Below are 24,840 nucleotides of genomic sequence, written 5' to 3' on the forward strand. Positions count from 1 at the left end.
AAAAGTAGCTTAGTGTCTGCCAGGGGGTGGGAGGGGGAAGAAGGAGGAGTGTGTCTGCTAATGGGGACAGGATTTCTTGCTGGAATCATGAAACTGTACTTGAATTCGTGGTGATAGATGAACAAGTAAGTATGTGAGTACTTACATTCACATACTGTAAGTATGTAAAAAGCCATTGACCTTGTACTCTTTAAAAGAGTGAACTTTATGCTCTGTGAATTATATCTCAACAAAGCTGTTACTTATTTTTTTATTTTAAAAAAAATAGTGGGGTGAGACCGCAAGAGATGCAGCTGTTTTTCCTGCCATATACTCATGGTATCAAGACACGAACAGATGGCGATGACCTTTGCCTTTTAGTTTAAGTTTAGTTAGGACCTAAAAGAGAATAGTGTTTACTGCTTTCAGATTCCAGAAAGGTATCTGAAGATTGATGTGAAAGAAATAAGATTCCTTGGAGCAGACTCTCGACGTTCCTTCTTCAATATTCTTTTTTTTTTTTTTAATTTTTTTTTTTAACGTTTATTTATTTTTGAGACAGAGAGAGACAGAGCATGAACAGGGGAGGGGCAGAGAGAGAGAGGGAGACACAGAACCGGAAGCAGGCTCCAGGCTCTGAGCCATCAGCCCAGAGCCCGACGCGGGGCTCGAACTCACGGACCGCGAGATCGTGACCTGAGCTGAAGTCGGATGCTTAACCGACTGAGCCACCCAGGCGCCCCCCTTCTTCAATATTCTTAAAGCCAGATGGGTTTGAGTGCTGACTTAAGCTGAGATTATTTTAAATACTTGGAAAGAGCTGGATTTCACTTAGTTGGAGTTACTGTTTTGCAGTTGTCATCTGATGAAAGAATCCACCTCTAAGACATGCTGGCAGTAATGACCCAGATGTTGCCAATAAAAATCCTAAAAGGCTTTGTAAGAGAACTGGGCAGAAACTGCCTTCATAAGATTTTGCCACTCATTGGGTATGGAGGACTAGATTAGGAGGAGGAAGCAAAGATGTCTAGAGAGTTCCAAGCCTAAATGATTAGAAAAAGGTAGAACCCTTTCTAGGAGGAAGGAGGAAGGGCTGGTGTGAGTTCCACTGCAGACAGACTGAGTTTGAGCTGCTGACAAAATCCCAGTGTAGAAATGGCATTTTTAAAGCTGAGATTATCTAGTGACCATTGCCTTTAATTTCAGATGAGAAATCCCAGGCTGAATGAAGAGAAAATTGGTATCAGAGCTCCCAGGCTACCATTCTGACCTGCAGGTACTTGAAAATGTAGGTCAGGTACCCAGGGTAGAAAGTGGTTCTAAAACTACTGGAAATCATCTGAATAGTGGGAATAGCTGAGGTTACGTGAGAGGATTTCCAGAGACATAAAGGATGCTGAAATCAAAGACTGTAAGATAGTTAGCAAAGAGGGAGGTCCGGTTATTCTAGTCCAGGCTTTCTGAGCAGCACCTCCTTCAGTGAAAGATTGATTGAGGACCCGTGTTGTGACAGGCACTGTGCCGGGGATATAGTAGTGGATAAAACAGGCTTCCCGCCCCGTTGGAGTGAACAGTCCAGCAAAAGACAGACAGCTAAGAAGGCAATTCCAGAGCAGCAGGAGAGGTGCTGTGAGCTAGGAGAACACGGTGTTGTGGTAGCAAGCCAGTCCCGCAGAATTTCAGGGGCAGAAACTGGATTCCATCAGTTCACCCAGAGTTGAGCAGGCAGACAGAAAAGGGAGAACATTGAGAAGAGGAATATACTTTGAGAGCAAGGACTGAAACACACCAGACTGTGAAGGATAAGCTAGAATACTGATGTAAAACTTTACAATGAAAGTTCCACATTCCCAGCTCTGTCACTTGTGCTCAGCCTGAAGTGTGAACCCTTTCCCCATGTCAAGGTTTCCAGGAATGATAAGGTTGCTTAGTGAACTCAGAAGCTGGAGGAGGTGAATATTCTAGAAGGATATTCCATCAAAACCCATGAAATTATTCTTGTCCTCAATAGGTATTACCTTTTCAGGGACCAGAATATTCTGATTCCATCCTTAGATAGAGCTGGATGAACAGACTCTGACAAACTGTGCACTCTGGCTTCCTTTTTTAAAGCTCCATTTTGACAAGCACACCTCTGTAAATGCAGTCTTTGAAATATTTATTTGCTTAATAGGAAATTCATTCAAATGTTCAAAATTAAAAGTACAATAGGGTATGCAGTGAAAAACCTCCTTCTTGTCCCTGTTCCACAGTGACCCAGGCCCTTGCCCTCCACACAATTTCTGTTATCACTGTTTTGTGTATACAGAGACATTTTATTGATGCAGTCCAATTACTACTTTTTTTTTAAATAAACAAAAAATTTTTAAAGTAATCCCTACCCCCAATGGGGGGCTCACAACCCCAAGATCAAGAGTCACATGCTCTACCAACTGAGCCAGCCAGGTGTCCCCCAAATAATACTTTAAAAAATTGCATCTTTCTTTTATTACATTCTAGTCATGAGAATATGTTGTAGTCATCTTGTTTGACTTGAGTAGTCCTATCTTTTTCTGATTTAATTTGAGAGATATCCTGTCCCCTAAACTATAAGTACAAATATCTCTCAGAAAGGCTGACTTCTGGGGCGCCTGGGTGGCGCAGTTGGTTAAGCGTCCGACTTCAGCCAGGTCACGATCTCGCGGTCCGTGAGTTCGAGCCCCGCATCAGGCTCTGGGCTGATGGCTCGGAGCCTGGAGCCTGTTTCTGATTCTGTGTCTCCCTCTCTCTCTGCCCCTCCCCTGTTCATGCTCTGTCTCTCTCTGTCCCAAAAATAAATAAAAAACGTTGAAAAAAAAATTTAAAAAAAAAAAAAAAGAAAGGCTGACTTCTGAAGATAGCTAATTTCATCCACCGTGTGTGTGTGTGTGTGTGTGTGTGTGTGTGTGTATACGCCTGTATTACTAGTTTCACAGAGTACCCATATCTCTTAAGTTCTAGGAACACATTATGACTGCTTCCTATGCACAGATTCTGATGTTAACCATGACAATGAAATAATGAATTCTTACAATAGGCTCTTCTGTTGTTCATTGTGTTGACCCAAAGACTGCACTAGCTTTTTGGGTTTTTTTAGTCTCAGGACACATTTCTCAAACTCTGTACTTCATTGGCTGGAACCAGGTAGAGCTGGGTATGGTCCACAAAGCAATGGTAATGAAGGAGAAATTGGAAAGCAGAATAATCTGCCATGCTTCTGATGAGTTTCCTATTCCTTGTCCTTTTATCCCTACATGACCCTAAATCATGCCTCTAGATTAACCTACAAAAGTATACTACTATTAGACATGAATATGCATAACCATTAATTATGAGACCACCAAGATCCTAAAATTATTGGTTCAATAAAAATAATTGGTGTTACACTAACCTATTGCCAAAGAAGGAGAAGAAGACAAGAGTTCACGGTCTATTCCATTTCTTCAGAAAAAAAAAGCAGTATCTGAACACCAAGGAGTTGCCAGGTATCACCATCAATACTTTGGAGAGTTGGACACACAATATAAGATAAACAAACCAGTATGGAAGGCTTGTGCTTCCCGTTGATCAAATCAATCTAAAAATTGTTACAGAATGTTTTCAAAAGCAATGCATATATCCACACATAAGAAAGAAAAAGAGAGTGAGTTAAGTGCTTTGGCTTGCTTTTATAGCAATAGGACTGGTTTGGGTGGCTTTATCCACAAACTTTCCCTTGGATTCCAGGGAGATTAGGATATGTTCTGTGGCTATGAGTCTTTCTTTTTTCTTTTCTTTTTTTTAAGTTTATTTATTTATTTTAAGAGAGAGAGAGAGAGAGAGAGAGTGAGAGAGAGAGAGAGAGAGAGGAGGAAATCCCAGGCAGGCTCCATACTGTCAGCGCAGAGCCCAACTCAGGGCTTGATTCCATTCACCTGAGCTGAAATCAAGAGTCAGATGCTTAACCTACTGAGCCACCCAGGCATCCCATGAAGCTTCTTTTATATAAACCTTAATGACATCTTGGCTTAATTATTTCCAAGCATTTCCAATTCTTACATCTCCAAAATTAAAAGTGTCTTTGATGAATAATATGAGGGTGTCCTCAGATCTCAAACAGAAATGGTATACAGTAATGTCAATACTTTCTGTTATATGTACCTACTATACTTTAGCCTCTACTACAAAGCTGTATTCATCAGGACAGTATGGTATTGGCACAAAAACAGACACATAGACCAATGGAATAGAATAGAGAACCCAGAATTGTACCCACAAATGTATGGCCAACTAATCTTTGACAAAGCAGGAAAGAATATCCAATGGAAAAAAGAATATCCAATGGTGCTGGGAGAACTGGACAGCAACACGCAGAAGAATGAAACTAGACCACTTTCTTACACCATACGCAAAAATAAACTCAAAATGGATGAAAGAGCATAGGAAACCATCAAAATCCTAGAGGGAAGGGGAAGGCAAAGGAATTAAAAGCAAGAATGAACTATTGGGACCTCATGAAGATAAAAAGCTTCTGCACTGCAAAGGAAACAATCAAAAAAACTAAAAGGCAACCGACGAAATGGCAAAAGATATTTGCAAATGACATATTGGACAAAGGGCTAGTATCCAAAATCTATAAAGAACTCACCAAACTCCACACCCAAAAAACAGAGAATCCAGTGAAGAAATGGACAGAAGACATGAATAGACACTTCTCTAAAGAAGACATCCTGATGGCCAACAGGCACATGAAAAGATGCTCAACGTCACTCCTCATCAGGAAAATACAAATCAAAACCACACTGAGCTATCACCTCACTCCAGTCAGAGTGGCTAAAATGAACAAATCAGGAGACTATAGATCCTGGAGAGGATGTGGAGAAATGGGAACCCTCCTGCACTGTTGGTGGGAATGCAAACTGGTGCAGCCGCTCTGGAAAACAGTGTAGAGGTTCCTCAAAAAATTAAAAATAGACCTACCCTATGACCCAGCAATGGCACTGCTAGGAATTTACCCAAGGGATACAGGAGTGCTGATGCATAGGGGCACTTGTACCCCAATGTTTATAGCAGCACTTTCAACAATAGCCAAATTATGGAAAGAGCCTAAATGTCCATCAACTGATGAATGGATAAAGAAGATGTGGTTCATATATTCGATGGAATACTACTTGGCAATGAGAAAGAATGAAATTATGCCATTTGCAGCAATGTGGATGGAACTGGAAGGTATTATGCTGAGTGAAATAAGTCAGTCATAGATGGACAGATATCATATGCTTTCACTCATATGTGGATCTTGAGAAACTGAACCGAAAACCATGGGGGAAGGGAAGGGATAAAAAAAAGTTACAAACAGAGAGGGAGGGAGGCAAACCACAAGAGACTTAAATACAGAGAACAAACTGAGGGTTGATGGGGGGTGGGGGAGAGGGGAAAATGGGTGATGGGCATTGAGGAGGGCGCTTGTCAGGATGAACACTGGGTGTTGTATGTAAGCCAATTTGACAATAAATTATATTCATAAAAATTAAAAAAAAATCCCTTATTGAGGAGTACATCTCTGACCATTGCAAGTACATTAGAAAATTAGACTTTCTGCATTTAATTCCTGGGAGAGGTACTTTATAAATTTTGAGAAATATTAGAGATTTGCCAAAACCTTCACTAGAAGTGTGATGCCTTCATTAGAAAGGAGAAGGAATTTGGTTCCAAGTCACAAAGTAAGTTAGTAGCAGAGCTAAGATATGGCCTTAGACTTACTGACTCCTTTCACCCTATTATCACATTTGGAGGCCTCCTTATTGTTAGAGCTGGTAAAATATTACCTCATATTCATATAGCTCTTAGGGCCACACCACGTTCCGCATGCACAATCTCTCCTTTTGGCCCCTTAACAACCCTGTGTACTAGGGACAATAAATGCAAGTGTTCTCCCTTTGAGGATAAGAAGATTGCTACTCAAGAAGACACATAGTAGTCTATTACAGAGTCAAGACGTGAACCCTGTTCTCCCAATTCCCTCTCCAGGGCTCTTTCTCCCCTGCCATCCTGCTTGTCTGGTGCCTTCCATCAGTGAGCTTTGGAAAACAAGTTTGAGACACCAGAGTTAAAAAGACAGCTTACTAAAAATAAATAATTAGATATTTTGTAGGTACAAAACAAAACACTCAAATCTCTCTGATCCCTTTCCTGCTAGGTACTTCAATGTTAAACTGAGTTCTCTAGTTTGCACTGTTAGGGAACTTTTCTAAAAAAACGTATCCTAATCAAATTGAAACAAAAATGTAAATAAATGAAATGGAAGGGAAGATGAGACTGGAAGGGAGGACTACCTCCCTTATTTCTGGCCCACTTTTGTCTCTGTTTTCATGATTGAGTTTCTCAAGCCAGGGGCACAAGGCCAACGACTATTTGAAACGTCCAGCATTCCCCCAAACACCGAAAACGCTCATGGGTGGAAAGTGCAGCACCCCGGAGGGTGGAGATAACCTGAGTTCCAGACTTACTCTTCTCCAGTCTCAATCCCGGTGTTGCCTTAAGAAGCCACCTAACCTCTAGGTGGCTTCATTCACTGCAAAATGAGGGGACTGAGCAAAACGAGGGGACTGAGTCAGTGCATACAGACGAATTTAACCCTGTGACCGTATTTAACGCTTTACATATGTAATCCAACTGGGCACATTTAAGGTACTATTAAGTTTACTTCGTCAGAAGTCGCGTGCTGCTCCCCTTCCCCGACGCAGTGGTGGGCCTCCTTCGGCGGGCACGGGTGGGGCTCGGTAGCTGAAGCCAGTCGGCCGATTGACAAGCTAAAAAAAGGCAAACACCGGCGGCTTGACCGGGTACCACCGGCAGTCCCCTAACAGTTCCTAACTCGGGGCGGCCCAGCTCGCGGGCCAGCGCCACCCCCCGCCCCCCACCGGCCCCGCCACCTGTTCCCAGCAGCCAATGGGGCGCGCGGGAGGTGGAGGGGCGGGGCGAGACTACAAAAGGCAGAGGGCCGCGCGCCCCGACACCTCCTGCTGGCGCGCTCTCGGGAGGCTCGGACCGACGCGGCCGAGCACCGGGAACATTCCGCTCGTGGACCAGCCAGGCGCGGAGCGATGCTGCGGGTGCGGTGTCTGCGCGGCGGGAGCCGCGGCGCCGAGGCGGTGCACTACATCGGTTCTCGGGTGCGTGCGCCGCCCATCTGTGCCGGCGGCCGCGTGCGCGCCCTCCCTCACTTTCCCCAGCCGGCATTGCTTGACAATGGTCCTCTGCTGCCCTTTGAATGCTCAGCTTCGAGAGCCTTTGCTGGCTGCCGGGAGCTGGGCGGTGCCCCTGGGGAAGCGGGACACGTTTTGGGGCCACACCCCGTAGGCACAGTTGCTCTCTGCGCACCTCCGGCCACGGTGGCCGTCAATGCAGGGGGCACCGCCCTCCCACCAGCTCTGGGTTCGCTCCAAGGAGCTTCCGGCCCGGGGTGAGGGGCTGGGGGTGACACGTGACTTTTCTTAATACAAGGATCGAGTTATTGGGGTGCAGTGCCGGGGGTGGGCATAGAGTTGGAGAGCCTTCGGGGAAATGCGTGTGATGTGGGTGGGCAGGAGAGGAGGCAAAGTGAGAATCTGGGAAGGAGAGGGAGCAAGCAGGCCCACTCCAAGAGGAACATGGAGTCCTGAGTCGAGAGAGGAGCAAGTTCAGTCTGTAGCCAGATTTTCTGCCGAGCCCCCACCCTCTTCTTGCCTGGTATGTAAGCTTGTGCTTGCAGACCCTCCCTGGCTCCTAGGACAGGAATAGCAGGGCAGTTTGGCTCCCTCCCGCAACTGCTTCCAGAACAGCTGTCACTCTCCCTCTTCCTTTGGTCCCCACCCTGGCTCCTCTCCTGCCTCCTTCCTAAGGCATTTAACGGAGTAGGATATAGATGGGAGGTTGGGGGGGGGGGGGAGGGCAGTTGAAGTTTGCCCACTGGGTAAGGGACTCCCTTGTTCTAGATTTTATAGGCCCTGTATTTTCAAAAGTCTTTTTTGAAGTCCTTAGTTCTCCTTTCTTGTTGTTTACATTTGTGCTTGGGTTAATCCTTATCTTGGCTCGGATACTCTGGACCATCTGTAAAATGAAGCAGATGGCACTTGGTCATTGTCAGAATTGAAGTGCCAAAGAGTGTGAAGTGTGTGAGCAATGCAAAATTTTTAGTTTGAAGCTGATTATTCTGAAAAATAAGGTTGTGTATGCTTCTATATTATACCTTGGGGGAGGGGGATTCTAATATTGATGACTTTTAATACTGAAGGGGAAAGGAGGCTGCTTCCTCTAGCTGGACTTGGCAGGGAGATATGGAGCAGCTTTCTGTGGTTTTATAGGGATGGGGTGACCCATCATCTGCTGAAGGGTTGCTTAAAGCTTGATTAAAACTTGTTTGCAGAAATCCACTCTGAGATATAAATGGGGGGTGATCACTGGGGACAGAATCTTCTGAGTGGCTTTAAAGAGTCATGCCATTTAATATGATAGATGAAAGGATAATGTACAAACAAGAAGGTAAAACTATGACCCCACTAGCCAACTATATACTACCTAACATCTTGGTTTACTTTCTCCTAAAGGATTTTAAATGTCTATGTTATGTGGGGTTTCATTCCACCTCTACTTCCTCACCCCTCTCACCAAGTACTGTATGGGACTCCGTAATAATCTTTTCTTTGTTCTTGGAAGCTTGGAAGAACCTTAACAGGATGGGTGCAGCGAACTTTCCAGAGCACCCAGGCAGCTACTGCTTCCTCCCGGAATTCCTGTGCAGCTGACGATAAGGCCACTGATCCTCTGCCCAAGGACTGCCCTGTCTCCTCTTACAATGAATGGGACCCCTTAGAGGAAGTGATCGTGGGCAGAGCTGAAAATGCCTGTGTTCCACCGTTCACCGTGGAGGTGAAGGTAAAGCGAGGATGTTCACATGTCTGAAGGGGGTTCACTCCTCACCTTGTGCAGGCTGGCTTCTGCTTCCATTCTCCTCTAGAACTGCTTTCACTGCAGCCTACTCCACCCCTCTGAAATCCAGCCGTGATTTTAATTATCTTACTTGAAGTCTCTGCAAGTGTTTGACGCTATTTACACAAATAACTCCTTCCTTCAGATTCTGACAGACCTTATCTGGGGATGTAGTACTTTCACTATGCCTCACATCTTCCTGTCTGTAATGTTGGGTTTGAGCAGAATTTCACTCTGGCCCTCTTCTAGCTCTTCTCACAACTTTGGCTCCTGCCTCCACTCTGGTCCAGATCTCTCTCCAGGCCAACAGGTTAAATTCCTTGCTGGGTATTGCCATGGGACCTCAAACCTGGCACATCTTGAGTTCAACTGCCAGCCACTCTGCTAAACTGGACCCTTCTTCATTCCTTCCTTTTCATTTTTGGCATTCCTCTTCACTCACGCTGAAACATCAAAGAATCACCTCTGATTTCTCCTTCAGTCAGGTCCTCCACATCCTTTTTCTAAGATCTAACCAGTCTTTTGTCAAAAGCAACCTTGCCTCCATCCCTCTGCTGCTTCCTTTGGTCAGGATCTCATCTACTGCCTAGTGCAGTTAACTCCTCATTGGTCTCCCTCATTTGCTTTTCTCTCCAAACCACCTTCCAGCTTCTATAAGAGTGAGTTTTTTAAATTTTCTTATAAGTGAGAGAGAGAGAGAGAGAGAGAGCATGTAAGCAAGAGAGAGGAGCAGAGAAAGAGAATCTTAAGCAGGCTCCATGCTCAGTGCAGAGCCTGAGGTGGGGCTTGAACCCACGACCCAGGGATCATGACCTGAGCCAAAATCAAGAGTCAGATGCTCAACCAACTGAGCCACCCAGGCACCCCTCAGGGTGATTTTTTTTAAACCAAAATTCAGTTATGTTGCTCATCCTGCTCCTATCATTCCTCTATTTCCCAATCTTCGATGTGTTCCCTCCCCCCCATACTGCTCCAGATAAAGTTCTCATGGTAATCAAGATCATTCACAATCTGGTTCTTATCTGCCTTTCCAGGACTCTCCATTCGAGTCATTGGTTCATCTTAGAGATGTGTTAGAAAGACAGGTTAGCAGATGCCCATTCCTATTTGGGTTCCTCTCTGCTCTAATATTTCACCCTGGTTTGCAGAAGACTCTGTAAGGTAACGATACAAGCAGCCAAACTAGACTGTTCTCCAAACAATCCTCATGCCTTTGCTCTTACTCAGGACTCTTCCACCTATGTGCCTGTACCTCTCTTATCTACAGCTTTTTTTTCTTTTACTTTTTTTTTCTTTTTTTTTTTCTTTTTGAGAGACAGAGAAAGAGAGATAGTTGGGGGGGGGGTAGAAAGAGGGAGACACAGAATCTGAAGCAGGGTCGAGGCTGTGAGCTATCAGCACAGAGCCCGATGCGGGGCTCGAACCCACAAACAATGAGATCACGACCTGAGCCAAAGCTGGACACCTAACCGACTGAGACACCCAGATACCCCTTTTGTCTGTAGTTTAAACCTACCCCTCTTACTACCACATAGCTCTGATGGTACCTTCCACAAAGCCTTTCATTGTTTCCCTGGCAACATGTAATATCTCTCTTTTAAAAACTCCTAGTGTTATCTGTGATATGCCTAAGGCCAGGCCTCTGTGGGTTGGTGTTCAGGTTGCATCCTGAATAAGGGAGTGCCATCCACATTGCAGACACAACTTGAGCTTCTGTTAATAATGGGTTACAAATATATCTTCAATGTACTTAAATTTTTCTTGAATATTTACATTTTTATTTATAACATGGATTAAGGAAATAAGTTCTGTTACATCATTATCATCATCCTCAGAAATGTTGCCTGTGGTGTACCAGGGCTCCAGAGGTATCAGCACATAAGAACTTCCTTTCTATTGAGACAGATAAGATGGTCGTATAGAAACAAAGATTAAAGCTAAGTATCTTATGCTAACCAACTAACAGTTGAATTGAATGTCAGGAGAGCAACAACCAAATGCTGGATAGTTAGGAAGTCTTCTTGAAGAAAATGATTCTTTAATTAGACCTTGAAGACAGGGTAATAGAAAAAGTAATAACTTCTTCTAATTGTTATGAAACTACCTTTGGTTCTGATATTTGAAATTTGATGAACAGAACAGATTAATTTATGTATCATCCACATGTTTTAGAAAGGCATGATCTTTTTAAGTCTTCTCTTGCAAAGAATTCCCATCCCTTAACCATTTTAATTGGGTGGAATTAAATTTCAAATTCAAGCAATAGTTTACCCTTTTACTTGTCTATGAAATTGTTGACTTCTGTACTATGTGATCTTATGAAAACAGACATGATTCTCAGACATGAGTTTGAGTTCTCTGTCATTTGTGGGAAGTGTAGCAGGCTGAAGTCAGGAGACCAAGACTGAATTATGTATTTGATTAAAAAGCTTGATACTAGTCTTGGCTAATCAGCTCTTTGACCTTGTGCAAGATTCCACAAATTTCTGGGCCTCAATAAAGTGAAGATATTAAGAGGTTTGCTATCTACCTAACAAGATTAAACATGAAGGTAAAAGGTTACATGCTAAGTATTTCAAGGGACAAAACCACACTTCATTACTGTTGCATCGATTTAGTTTTACATTACAAAAGTAATGTAAATGTGATGATTGCAGATATTACTAGCTTTAGCAGTATTGATTTTATTCATATGTATGGTTATTTCTGCTTTATGCCACATACTGAACTAGGCATTGAGGGAGAGAATATTAAAGATATGCATGGCCCCTAGAAGGCAAGGCCTTAAGTAAGAGAGAGATGATTCAGATGTATTAATCAGTTTGGAAACAATGAAAGATAAAATTATGTATTAAACTGTTTATAGGCAATTAGAGCATAAGACATATTAGAAGACAAAAGGGCTAAAGAAATTTTATGGGAGTAAGGAATGTAGTTGTCAGGGAGCACAGTTTTTAAAAGCTCTGAAGCATTTTATTCTGTAAAATATAATGAATACTTTCCATCAAATATGTAGTTTTTGTTTTGCTTTTGTCTTTTTTAAATAAAGCTCTTGAGAAAGAACCTTTTATAAAATATAAAGTCAGTCAAGGTTAATGTAATATAAGTTTGCACCTGGATACATAAGAAGTTTCTATTGATATTTCTTAGCCTTCCAAAGACGGTATTTAAAATTCATTTGGCAAACTCCCCCGAAGGGTTTTAGGCTCTGAAAACCTATAAAGTTTCTAGGAGTGCAGCCACATCTCTGCAAAGGATTATTAAAAACATCACATGCTAAGCATTTAATATAGTGTTTTTTATCTTGCAGACACTTGGTAAATGTTTGCTAACTCATTTAGCAGGGTTACAAAGGAGTGTAAATAATTTCCAATTATCTCTTAGAAAATGTAATGCGCCTTGATCATTTGGACTTTGTCCAACCTTAGCCACAGTATTCATTACACAAGGAAACTCACACTTGTTCAAATAGCTGTTTTTCCCCAGGAAAGTTTAGTTTATATTTACCAAGGCAAGCTTCATTCTGCACAGTTACACAGAATACTTTGGAATGTGTCTGGCAGGACAACATGGCTGTGCGTCTGCTGTGACCCAGTGTTAAATTTTCAAAGGCTTCTTGTCCTTTCGTGGACTGTAAGAGATGTGCCTGGCATGAGAAGGAGAAAGTGGTGAATGGATGAGTAGTACCACGATGTGTCTGAGAAGAATATAAAGAGTCATTATTATCCTCTCCTTCTAGTGGCTGCTGCAGGACTTCCTAGGAGAAGAAAATAGTGGAATGCTTTTGTTTTTAAAAAGAGTAGATTGATCTTAAAAAGTATGCAAATTAATACTGATAATTTGATACTGATAATATTTTTCACAGGCCAGAAATTGAGCCTGTTGTTTTCCAATAGATCTTCAAAAGTAAAGCAAGTAACTAATCATTTAGACAAGGATTAGCAACCTTTTTGTGTATAAGGCCAGATAGTAAATATTTTAGGCTTTGCAGACCATAGGTTTCTGTCACAACCACTCAACTGTCAACTCTGCCAGTGTAGTACAAAAGCAACCACAGACGGTATGTAAATGAGTGAGCGTGTCTGTGTTCCCATAGAACTTGTATTTACTTTAAAAAAAAAAATCTGGCCATGGATTTTAGTTTGTCAACCCTTGTTTTAGAGCCTCACTGGCATGCTCCATGTTTGTTAAAGACATGTTTTTGAGATTCCTTTCCTTCTCAAGCAGGCTCAGCTCCAGCCTAACGGATATGAACTTACGTACCAAACTAACAAGAGGCTGGTCTGCCTCCATATGTGTGATATTTATCAGACTGAGGTGGAAATGGAAGTAGAGACAGAAAATCTGGAAAAGACATCATCTTTGACATTAATGACCTAGACATCTACACACTCTGTCTCATTACCCAGTTCCCTTCTTCATAGCACTTACCACTATCTGAAATTGTCTGATTTGTGATGGAAACCTTATCTGACATGATCAGGACTGGTAGTTAATCAGTTATATAAGGAAGTATTTTTTAAACTTAAAATATATCGATGTATATCACTTTGCCAATCTTTTGATGAAAGGCCAAAGTTTTTTCTTAGCATATGGATCTTCCGATTGGAATTCTACTTCATCTGTCTTGATAAATTACATCCATATACATCATCTACATTTCCCAGTGTATTTCTTTAAATTGATAACTTTGGCACATGCACAACAATCTGAATGAAGAATCCTTCTACATTTTTATATTTTTGGAAACCAATATTTTATAGTTGTTATGCCTACCCTAATTCATCAGTCATTTTTTATGAATTAAGCCTTTGTAAAGCATTTGTTTTTCATTCAGTTGTCTTTTAAAATGCATATGGCCTTGGACACTTTCGAAATATTAAGCTTTTTTTCAGCTGCCACAAGTGTGTGAATTCATTTAGCAGATCACTTTCTTCTATGACAAAAGGGCTTGAAGCAATATCAGAACTTGGATAGACTGGGGAGGGGAGAAGTGTGATTGTGGGGGGACACGTCTGCAGGGAAGGATAGGAGTACCAAAAGCAGACTTACACTGCTGCACCATATTGCCAGGTGCTAATTCTGTTGAATGACAAATCAATGGGTTTTTTTTTTTTTTAATGTTTATTTATTTTTGAGACAGAGAGAGACAGAGCATGAACAGGGGAGGGGCAGAGAGAGAGGGAGACACAGAATCTGAAATAGAATCCAGGCTCTGAGCGGTCAGCACAGAGCCCGACGCGGGGCTCGAACTCACAAACAGTGAGATCATGACCTAGGCTGAACTCAAGAGTTGGCCGCTTAATCAACTGAGCCACCCAGGCGCCCCAGAAGTTTAGAATTTTTCATTCAACAAATACTGGGTTTTTTCCCAGAGAGGTAGTGTGCTCAGCACTGGGGATCAACACTAAACAAGACATGGTCTTTGTCTCATTGCCACTAAGTTATACAAATCATTGTTCACTGCCTATGCCCCTATCATGAGTTGTATTTTTCTCCTATAAGTATTACACTTAATTTCTTCTGCTTCTAGGCCAACACATATGAAAAGTACTGGCCATTTTACCAGAAGCACGGAGGCCATTATTTTCCCAAAGATCATTTGGAAAAGGCTGTTACTGAAATTGAAGAGATGTGCAATATTTTAAAAATGGAAGGAGTGACAGTGAGGAGGCCTGACCCCATTGACTGGTCATTGAAGTATAAAACTCCTGATTTTGAGTCTACGGGTAAGTGATGTTGGATACCTAAACTGCTAGTCTTAATTTATAATTTCTTTCTTAATATGTAAGGAGAAAAATCAGATAATTTCTCAGAGATTCCTTTCTTTAATAATCCTTAGAAACTTTAGAGATTGTTTAGGAACAGATTGGTTCTTTTTGATATGATTGAGATGTCCATATTCTAAACTCCATTATAAATCAGAATCTTCTTGAAAGAAGTTTTTCTAAACGCTGTGGTCATTTCCTTTCATAAGAGTGGTGGATTCCATTTAATTTTCCTCAAGTACAGAAGTTAAGGGGGGGAACAGAAACATTCCCATTTTAGTTTTAACTGGCATTGCTACAAGACTGTTCTTGTGCCTGAGTTCAGTGTTCTAATGTACAGTTCTAGAAATGGTCCTTGGCCCAATTTTTATCTTGTGGTACTGATATTCCCTGAAGAACTCTGTTTCTGTGTAGTAAGAAAGGAGCTTACAAAAGTGTGAAGACTTGGTGGTTCTAGATCTCTGAACAAGGACCTTATTACTTCATTTCTTTCCTTCTTTCTTCCCTTCCATTCCCTTCCCTTCCCTTCCCTTCCCTTCCCTTCCCTTCCCTTCCCTTCCCTTCCCTTCCCTTCCTTCCTTCCTTCCTTCCTTCCTTCCTTCCTTCCTTCCTTCCTTCCTTCCTTCCTTCCTTCCTTCCTTCTTTCTTTCTTTCTTTCTTTCTTTCTTTCTTTCTTTCTTTCTTTCTTTCTTTCTTTCTTATCTTTCTTATCTTTCTTATCTTTCTTTCCTAGCTTTGCCATCCCCACACAGAATGTTCATGACAGCACTATAGTATATATCACTCCACATATTTGTCCACTTGCATAGAAACATACACATACACATGCATATAGGTTTTCTGTAATTTTTTTTTAACCAAAAACTGGGATTCTATTACATAGACTTTTCTGTCTTGCATTACTGGGGTTGTTGTGGAACTTTTTGGTCTGATAGGTTTATATGGTGCGATGCCTCGAGATATCCTGATAGTTGTGGGAAATGAGATTATCGAGGCTCCCATGGCATGGCGTGCCCGCTTCTTTGAGTACCGGGCATACCGGTCAATTATCAAAGACTACTTCCACCGTGGCGCCAAGTGGACAACGGCTCCTAAACCAACAATGGCTGATAAGCTTTATGATGAGGTAAGACCCTAATTATAGGTGAGCCTATTAGTAAATTTCTCAATAATCCACAGAAAATGAGAGAGATTCTCTGATACCTTGTATTTAGTATTCATTTCAGAAACTGAGAGCATGACCTACATTTAAAAAAAATGATTATTTTATGATGAAAATAAGATAAATAATATGACAATAATAGTAATTGTAATAATAGCTAATACTTATCTGGTGCTTACTGTGTGCTAGGCCTTGAGCTAAGTGCCTTTATACATCCTCAGTCCTATTTATTCTTCGCAAACCCTCTGAGGGATAGCATCAATCATTCCCTTACAGGGAGGATAACTTGCCTAAAGGCACACAGCTATTACTTGGTGGAAACAAAAGTCAGTATAGTGAACTCCATTCTCTTTTCCAGAAAAACAGTTTGGTTTACAGGCCAAATTCACAGTAAAAGGAAGTACATGTCCCTTGTTAGGTCATTTATTATTTGATCATTTATAGAAAGAAAAAAATTAAAAATTCTGTTTAAAGACAGAAATAAGTTGTGAATTCATTCCACCACACCAAATCAAATTTGGCAGGGATGCATGGCATCTCATTTTATGGTATGAGTTAGGCTCAGGACCAAATTCCTTTTCTAAAAGAACAGAATGACTTCATCCTGTTGAGTTTCAATATTGTAGATAGCTACATAAATCAATGTATGGGTCATGGAATATTTTCAGAACCATTACTACCTCTGTGCCACTTGCTTCTAAGTGTCAGGAAATTGCTGCCATGCCTCGTTTTTGGTTTTTATTGTCAGTTTGTTTTGATTTAGTTAGCAGGAGCCTACATCTTCCCCATGCATATTTTAGTCTAAAACAGGGTAGTAGTATTTTGGGAAATGATGATGTTTAATTAATTTTCTTAGTAATGAATGCCCCATAAATACTTTCCTTATGAGCCAATTCATTGTATGTATTCATTCTTGTTCCAATCAGAATTACCCTATCCATTCTGTAGAAGACAGACACAAATTGGCTGCTCAGGGAAAGTTTGTGACGACTGAGTTCGAGCCATGCTTTGATGCTGCTGACTTCATTAGAGCTGGAAGAGATATTTTTGCACAGAGAAGCCAGGTCAATAAAAGCTGCCTCTTAAATTTCACACTTTATTATTATACCTTTAATTTATTATTTTATTACATTATTTACTTATAAATTATTGTATTTATTTATTTTATGAAAATATTTCGTCTTAAATATTTTTATCTTATCTTTTATTAGTTTTTATTTTTTAAAGTTTATTTATTTTGAGAGAGAGAGCATGAGAGTGGGGCTTGATCTCATGAACCATGAGATCACGACCTGAGCCAAAATCAAGAGTCGGACACTTAACTGACTGAGCCACCCAGGTGCCCCCATCCTAAATATTTTTAGTTATCTAAATACAGAACCAAATCTGTATAGATTTAGGTCTTCCTTTCATTTTTAGGTTACAAACTATCTAGGCATTGAATGGATGCGTAGGCATCTTGCTCCAGACTACAGAGTGCATATCATCTCCTTTAAAGACCCCAATCCAATGCATATTGATGCCACCTTCAATATCATTGGACCTGGTCTTGTGCTTTCCAACCCTGACCGACCGTGTCATCAGGTAAGGACATTCTTAAAACTCTGGAAAAGCAATAATCTAGCAACTGACGTAATTACCACTTCTATTTTAAGTATTTCCATACCTTCTAATTGTTCTAAATAACAAATTCAGCAGTGCTCAACATTATGATGATCAAACATTGGATTGCCTACGGTGGATTCACTACAAGATATCCAACACTCACAAATGTACATTGTAGCCATGATAATTAGCATAGTGTCATCAGACTTTGACTTTACTGCTTGCTGCTTTCAAGGCCTCAAGTTTGTGTGTCTGTGTGTTTTTATTGAACAGTGTATTATCCCCTAACTTGCAGCCAAGAGGCCACAGAAGCTAAGTTGCAAACAGAATGGTCCCTGCATGGCTGGGCAATGCCACGGGGCAGAGGGTGTCTTCCTCCCTCTCCAGTGGGTCAGGACCCCTTTGGCCAGCCCCACCTTGCAGGGAGGAGCAGAGCTGTTGCCCTGCATCTGGTCTGTCCCTGTCACCTGCAGCCTCCTACTTCTACTTGCCCCCTCCTACTTCCAGTTGGGTGGTGAGTGTTATTTGGTAGGTAGGCTGCAGTACACCACTATTTTACCATGTCACTGTTCATTTCTTTTTTTTTTTTTTAAGTTTGTTTATTTTAATAGAGAGAGAGAGAGAGAGGCAGGAAAGGGGCAGAGAGAGAGAGAGGGAGAGAGAGAATCCTAAGCAGGCTCTATACCAGCACCCCTAAGCCCAATGTGGGGTTTAAACTTACAAACCATGAGATCATGACATGAGCCAAAACCAAGAGTCGATGCTCAACTGACTGAGCCACCGAGGTGCCCCTCACTGTTCATTTATATTCCATAGGTTTATATCAATGACCAAGATTATTTACTTGTTTCATTTTTAATATAATTTGTTGATGTACTAAGTGAGTATATGACCATAGGGATGACTAGGTTATAATAGGTCACTAAGGATAATTATGGTTTGGGAGTACATCCATAACATCTGTCTTCATGCCATGGTCATAGATACAAAGTGATGGACTATGGGTTTACCATAGTCACATTTTTGTTTTCTTATAACTAAAGAGTTAGGAAATATTTTCATTTTATTTAATGGGAATTTTTCAAGGAAAGTATCTTCAGTATTTTAAGATCTCTGAAACTTGAATAAAGCATGAGAATATTTTTAAAAGCTTTACCATTTCTGTTACTCTTTTTTTTTTTACCTTTAACCTGGCAATAGGGGGATTTTATGCACATTTTTAATTGGGCTTCAGACAAAATCATTTCAAATGTTTGAAAATTTAAATTTCTTTATTTTGGCAATTGAAAAGACAGCATCTCAAAAAGAATTATTAATCACAAGGGCTATCAGAGATTAAGAATGATAAGAATAGCATATGTGGATTTAAACCTCTTTGGGGTTTATTTTTTGTTTGTTTGTTTTTTGGTCTTGCAGATTGATCTTTTCAAGAAAGCAGGATGGACCATAGTTACTCCTCCAATACCGGTCATCCCAGATGGTATGTTTACTGTTATACACTCACAGACCAACATGAGTACTTCATTGACTAAGGACCTTTCATCTATAGACAGCAGCCCAAATTTTAGCACTTTAGTGAAAATGTTTCCCCAGGAAGGAGCAAACTAGCACTTGGGCCTATAGGTACAAGAGAAAGGCTGGGATTTATATTTTCAACTTCTTCCATAGAAACTGAAAGCAAGAAGATGGGAAAAATCAGTATAAAACATCACATAAAGCAAGAAATGAGTTTTTAAAGAAAACAAGGTGAAATCCAAATGTGTAATGGGTATAGATTGAATCATAACATTTATAGATAAATTGTCTTAAGATTAAAATAAAACTTCTCAGGGAAAGTGAACTACTGAAAGAATGGAGTTCACTTTAATATTCTTTACTTTGGAATCCTTGCTTTAAACAAAAATGGTAGCAGACATGATTTAACAGTTGTTGCTGTTTTTAGATCACCCACTCTGGATGTCATCCAAATGGCTTTCCATGAATGTCTTAATGCTAGATGAAAAACGTGTCATGGTGGATGCCAATGAAGTCCCAATTCAAAAGATGTTTGAAAAGCTGGGTATGTATGGTAAATGAAACATGTTGTCATACATGAAAGTGTTAAACCAGAAGAACTGAAGAAATTACATTGGTAGGTCTGGTTCAATTTCTGTTCCTTTTGGAGGTATCAAGTTATTATTTCACACGTGCACAGTATTTTTAACAATCATAATCTCAAAAGGTTGGAGCTGCATTCCAGTCTTCTCAGATACCCCCTTAGCAATAAGTTTATCAATCTTCTATGATTTATCTAACCTCCTGGTGCCCATGTATGAAGAATTACTCCTTTGAGATGAGCATATAGATTATGAAGTCCTTCCACAAATAAGAGATTGAATCATTAAGGGTCCTTTAAAAGTAATTTAATTGTCATTACATATTTTAAAGGACTTATAAAGGTACAGATACAGATGTGATTCATATGTGTGATAAGCACAATGAACAAAGTAATGACATGCAATAGAGGGTGTCAGTAAATCATTCAGCTTTTTTTTAAAAAAAATTACTGATGCTTTATTTTATTTTTATTTTTTATTTATTTATTTTGAGGGGGGAGGGGCAGAGAGAGAGGTAGAGAGAGAACCCTAAGCAGGCTCTGCACTGCCAGCACAGAGCCCGACAGGGGGCTCGATCCCGTGAACCGTGAGATCATGACCTGTGCTGAAATCAAGAGTCAGATGCTTAACTGACTGTGCCACCCAGGTGCCCCTTTGAAATAAGAATCAGTTTTTGCTTGGGTGGGAGTTTACCTATCCTGATATTCAAAATTTAAAACAGTTATTCTAACACTATTGAGAAAACTGTTGAAAGAAAGGATGTTCATATGGCTATTACATAGAGTACAGAAGTATGTGTTTTTATCACTCTTCACATAAATGATGTATCCTAAGTGTCAAATAAAGCCAGGCAGTATATACTTGTTGAAAGTGAGTCATGTTTTAATTCATGTCTCATATTTCAGGTATACTACTCAGAAGAAAGTATTTGCCCCTTTGACATATCCCTCTTTAATGTGGTATCTGTTCAAAAGGATTGGCCTGTCAATTGTAGACTGATCCCAATCAAATGATTTGATGTCTAATGCTATGCCACTTTTTTTATGGCTTTCATTAAATAGCTCAACTGCTTGGGTTCAGTTTCTTTGTCCATTAAGATTTTATTGTTTCTCAATATAAAATACTATTAAGAACCAAATATATGGTTTATAATTTTATTTTATAATTTTAGGCACAGGTAACTTGTTAAAGCAAACTTTATCAAGCAACTGGATCCTCTCCAATTCAGGCTGAAAATGGCTCTAGCCATCTGAATAAGACAGATATGTCTGTCTATCAGGACACATACTTGTGTTTAAAAGCCTACTCCTTACCCAAGCCCACTCCTTACCCCTTCGAAACCCTATTCTTACTCTCCAAAACCCTGCCCAGTCTCACTTTCTTAGGAAAGTCTTTTCTGATGGCTCCTGCTGCCTTCCTTCCCTAAATATACCAGTGGACTCTTTTGTGACTCTATAGCTATCTTTCCCCTCAAAATAATGAGTTTCTTGAGGGAAGAGAGTAGATTTTCTTTTTAAAACCCCATTATACTGAACACAACAGATTTCTTTCTAAATACCACTGGTTGACTAGGCCATGCACATCATAACCACATCAGTATAAATGGTGCCAGATTAAACTAATTGAGTGGATTTGGTACCTGTATGACCATACAACCCAGCATATTAAAATACAAGCTCTGTTCCATTTTCTTAAGGTGGCCTCATAAAGTTAATCCTGTCAGATACATCCACTTATCCAACCTGTTGACTTGTGAATTGTCAATAGAATGAAATAGACTTCACAGTCACTGCTGACTTTCTGGTGAAGATTTTATATTAGCAGTGGAATAGATTAGATGAAATAGAATTGGTGACAATACGGTTGGAGGACTGTTTGGGGTTGGGATAGACTTGAGGATTAGAGACACAGGATTCCTACCCATCTTTAGGCTTACTTACTATAGGAGAATCTTCATGGGAGTCCATCTAACTGACCACATGTCTCTCTTTTGATGCAGGTATCAGTACTATCAAGGTTAACATCCGTAATGCCAATTCCCTGGGAGGAGGCTTCCACTGCTGGACCTGCGATGTCCGGCGCCGAGGCACCCTGCAGTCCTACTTTGACTGACCGGGCCTGACAGTGCTTGCGACTTGGCCTCAGATAAATCTAGGAAGCTTAGGGATAAGGTTGATTCTCCCACTTTAAGAAGTGCATGAACTGTAGTGCTTTAAACAATCATATCTTTAACAGGGGTCTTAAGCCTGGTTTATTTTTATTACTTTTCTTTGATATAAGGAAAATAACTTGTGCTAGGTCTTACTCTCTACTCCTAAATTTATTTACAATTTGGCTTCAAGTATAAACATTTGGTGAATGTGTATTAAGACAAAAATTAGTCATTTCAGTAACTTGGCCACTAATATTTAACCATCTACCTCTGTTTTTAATTTTCTTTCCAAAAGGCAGCTTGAAAAGTTGGTCCTAATCTTCATTATTTTTTTCCTTTTTTCCAGACTTGTGAATGTTTGTATCACTTCTTTTTCTAAATGAGAGAAAGACTTAGAATGTATACAGATCTTAAGCAGAAACAGATAATTGTCTCTTTTTTCTAATAAGGAATTTTAGTAATTAAAAATTTTTCATCTTTAAAAGATAACCTAGACTATGCAAACATTTTAAGTGAATTTCCCATAAATGTTTTTAATATTCTTATTTCAACACTGGTAATATTTGCTACTAAAAGCATTTTCATAAAACTTACCTCATTTCAAGTGATGTAGTTTAATACTTTTCTCTGTCCAAATTTTACAGAAATATTTAGTGCAATAGGTTATAACTATCAGTTCCAATTCTAAATTTTGCTATCCAGTATCTAGTGGATACATTGCTTCTTTGATAATCTAAGCTTGGTTTACAGATGTGAAAATTATTTAAAGCACAGACTTAAAAAGCATTAAAAAAACTAATGGAGGTAAAACCTACATGCAATGTAAAATAATTTTAATGTTGGGTTGTACATGTATTTTTATTCTAATAAACTTTTATGTTACAGAATTGATTCCATTAGAGTTTAGCATCGGTTTAATTATTTTAAGCCTAACTAAATTATAAGAATGTGCCTTTAGGGACATAATTCTAATGCTCTGAAATAACATATTTATCCCCGGTAGATAATTTATACCTAATACTTGTATTCAGAAATGTTTAGCAGAGTCAGATTTCACTCATTCAAAAATATCTGAATATCTTCTGAATATAAGGGACTAATCCTAGCCCTAAAAGTCTCTGTTCTCAAGATGCTAAATGTCTTGACTCATGACAAATCTGGGGGGGGTGGGAGGGTGGGCAAGATGTACTCTGAAGTGAGTCATAGGTTTCAGCCTTGCTGGTGCCAACAGTGTTAGCTCCTTTGTGTTTTGCTGTCCTTTTTCATCCACCACAGAAACACCTATCAGTTCTGTACTTGGACTGAGTAAGAAATCCATCTGATCCTGTAGACTGACGCACACCTAGGGTATATATTCCCAGGTCTAAATACCACTCAGCAGTTCTATTCCATACCTCTCCACATTATCCTCCGTGGCTATTCCAGACCTTCACTGTGTTCTCTTATCTGATCTTAATATTTCATTTCTCATGGAGAAAATAAAAGCTATCAAGTGTCAGTTCCCTCAGCTTTCCTGCCCCAGTCCCCTGCAGATTTATTTGTGACTTGCATTCACTGGTTAAAGTCCTTTCTCTCCTCGCCTTTATGGCCCAACTTCTAAAGGGAAAGGTCAGAACTTCATCTCCTCACTGGCTCTGCTTCTCAACCCTCTACAAAGAGACACTTCTTTCACTGCTGCAGAAAGCGAGGTAAACCTTCTGACCAGGTCCAACCTATACGACTATCCTTTGACTGCAGTCTTTCCTTCAGGAATTTGCTTTCTCAGTTATCATCATTTATGTAACTCCAGCTTCTATGTGTGTATGCTTGTTATTTTATCCTCTCAGCAAATAGTCATACTGAAAATAATTTCAAAATAAAAATGATTCCTCTGGCAACTTCAGTTTCTTTAAAGCTAAGCTTCTAGAAAGAATTTATCTACAATCTCTACTTTTTCACCTTTATTTACCCCTTCATCTCCTGCTGTCTGATTTCTACCTTATCACTGCAATGTACTAATATCCCTGACCTGACCTCTCAAGTGCTATTTCTAGTGGACATCAGTCAGGTCTTACGGACCGTTCCTTTAAATGTATCTCCTCATTTGGAGTTTTGTGATACCTCTCTCTCTCTCTCTCTCTCTCTCTCTTTCTGATTTTCAAACTCCATCACTGGATTGTCTTCTTCCTACCCTGAAGAGGCCCTGTCCTTGAGCCTTTTCTCCTCTCCCAGGTCCTCCTAGGTGATCTCATCTGCACACAGGCCTTCCCCTCCCACATATCCCCTAATAACCCCCAGGGGCTATGTAGACATGCCTACACTCTCTAGTCTAGACCTTAACCTGAGCTCTAGGCCCTGTTCTCAGTGGTCTGTGGACATTATCTGAATGTGCAAAGGTATCTCAGGCACAACACAATTAATCACAACTGACTCAGTTGACCAAGCCTTGACTTGCCTTCTTCCTCATCTTGTCCTTTTCATTGGCCTTTTGCATTGTTATTAAATAAAACAATTATTTCAATAAAGATAACTCCTGGACTTGCCTTCTTCCTCATCTTGTCCTTTTCATTGGCCTTTTGCATTGTTATTAAATAAAACAATTATTTCAATAAAGATAGCTCAATTGAGAAGTTTAATAAAATCTCTGTTTTAGATCCTATGATGCTGCTTGTGGGTGTGCTGTCTTGTCAGGGTTGTGGAGGAAAACAGAAGCAGCCTTGTCTCCATCAGTGCTATCAGATTTCCTTTTCTAGCCGCTATCTACCACTCCTGCAACACAGTGGCTTCTCTGTGACCTGTAGCAGGCAGAAGGGCCACCATCTGCTGCTACAGATGTCAGATTTCCAGATCATGCCAACAATTTTGGATTACCACTCTTCTTGGGGAATCCCAATCCCCTTTCTAATTCACTGTCTAGAGGAAACAGCTATGCATATTAGGACAAACCAATTGTCATAAAAAACGAACTTAATTTCAAATACAAAAGATGAGGGGCGCCTGGGTGGCTCAGTTGGTTAAGCGTCCGACTTCGGCTCAGGTCATGATCTCATGGTCCGTGAGTTCGAGCCCCACATCGGGCTCTGGGTTGACAGCTCAGAGCCTGGAGCCTGTTTTGGATTCTGTGTCTTCCTC

At 40.4% G+C, this 24,840-nt stretch overlaps 1 protein-coding gene and 1 non-coding gene across 2 annotated transcripts; one reads left to right on the forward strand and one right to left on the reverse strand.

The window, feature by feature from the left end:
• Window positions 1–6,981: 6,981 nt before the first annotated feature.
• On the forward strand, window positions 6,982–22,620 carry GATM (glycine amidinotransferase). Its single transcript, XM_058737871.1, has 9 exons — window positions 6,982–7,151; window positions 8,674–8,892; window positions 14,480–14,675; window positions 15,650–15,840; window positions 16,803–16,940; window positions 17,296–17,460; window positions 18,898–18,961; window positions 19,424–19,540; window positions 21,577–22,620. The coding sequence occupies exons 1-9, from the start codon at window positions 7,083–7,085 to the stop codon at window positions 21,687–21,689; spliced, it is 1,272 nt and encodes a 423-aa protein (XP_058593854.1). The 5' UTR covers window positions 6,982–7,082; the 3' UTR covers window positions 21,690–22,620.
• On the reverse strand, window positions 9,718–9,808 carry TRNAK-CUU (transfer RNA lysine (anticodon CUU)). Its single transcript is given in 2 exon segments — window positions 9,718–9,764; window positions 9,772–9,808. It is a non-coding gene; the product is annotated as a tRNA-Lys (tRNA).
• Window positions 22,621–24,840: the final 2,220 nt, after the last annotated feature.

The sequence above is a fragment of the Neofelis nebulosa genome, chromosome 7, assembly GCF_028018385.1.
Source record: "Neofelis nebulosa isolate mNeoNeb1 chromosome 7, mNeoNeb1.pri, whole genome shotgun sequence".
Classification (NCBI taxonomy): Eukaryota; Metazoa; Chordata; class Mammalia; order Carnivora; family Felidae; genus Neofelis; species Neofelis nebulosa.

Excerpts from the sequence above, each read along its gene's own strand:
- GATM (XM_058737871.1), top strand. The coding sequence starts at position 7,083 with ATGCTGCGGGTGCGGTGTCTGCGCGGCGGGAGCCGCGGCGCCGAGGCG. Across the intron at positions 14,676-15,649 it reads TCCTGATTTTGAGTCTACGG|GTTTATATGGTGCGATGCCT; the intron begins GTAAGTGATGTT and ends TTGGTCTGATAG. Across the intron at positions 15,841-16,802 it reads CTGATAAGCTTTATGATGAG|AATTACCCTATCCATTCTGT; the intron begins GTAAGACCCTAA and ends TGTTCCAATCAG.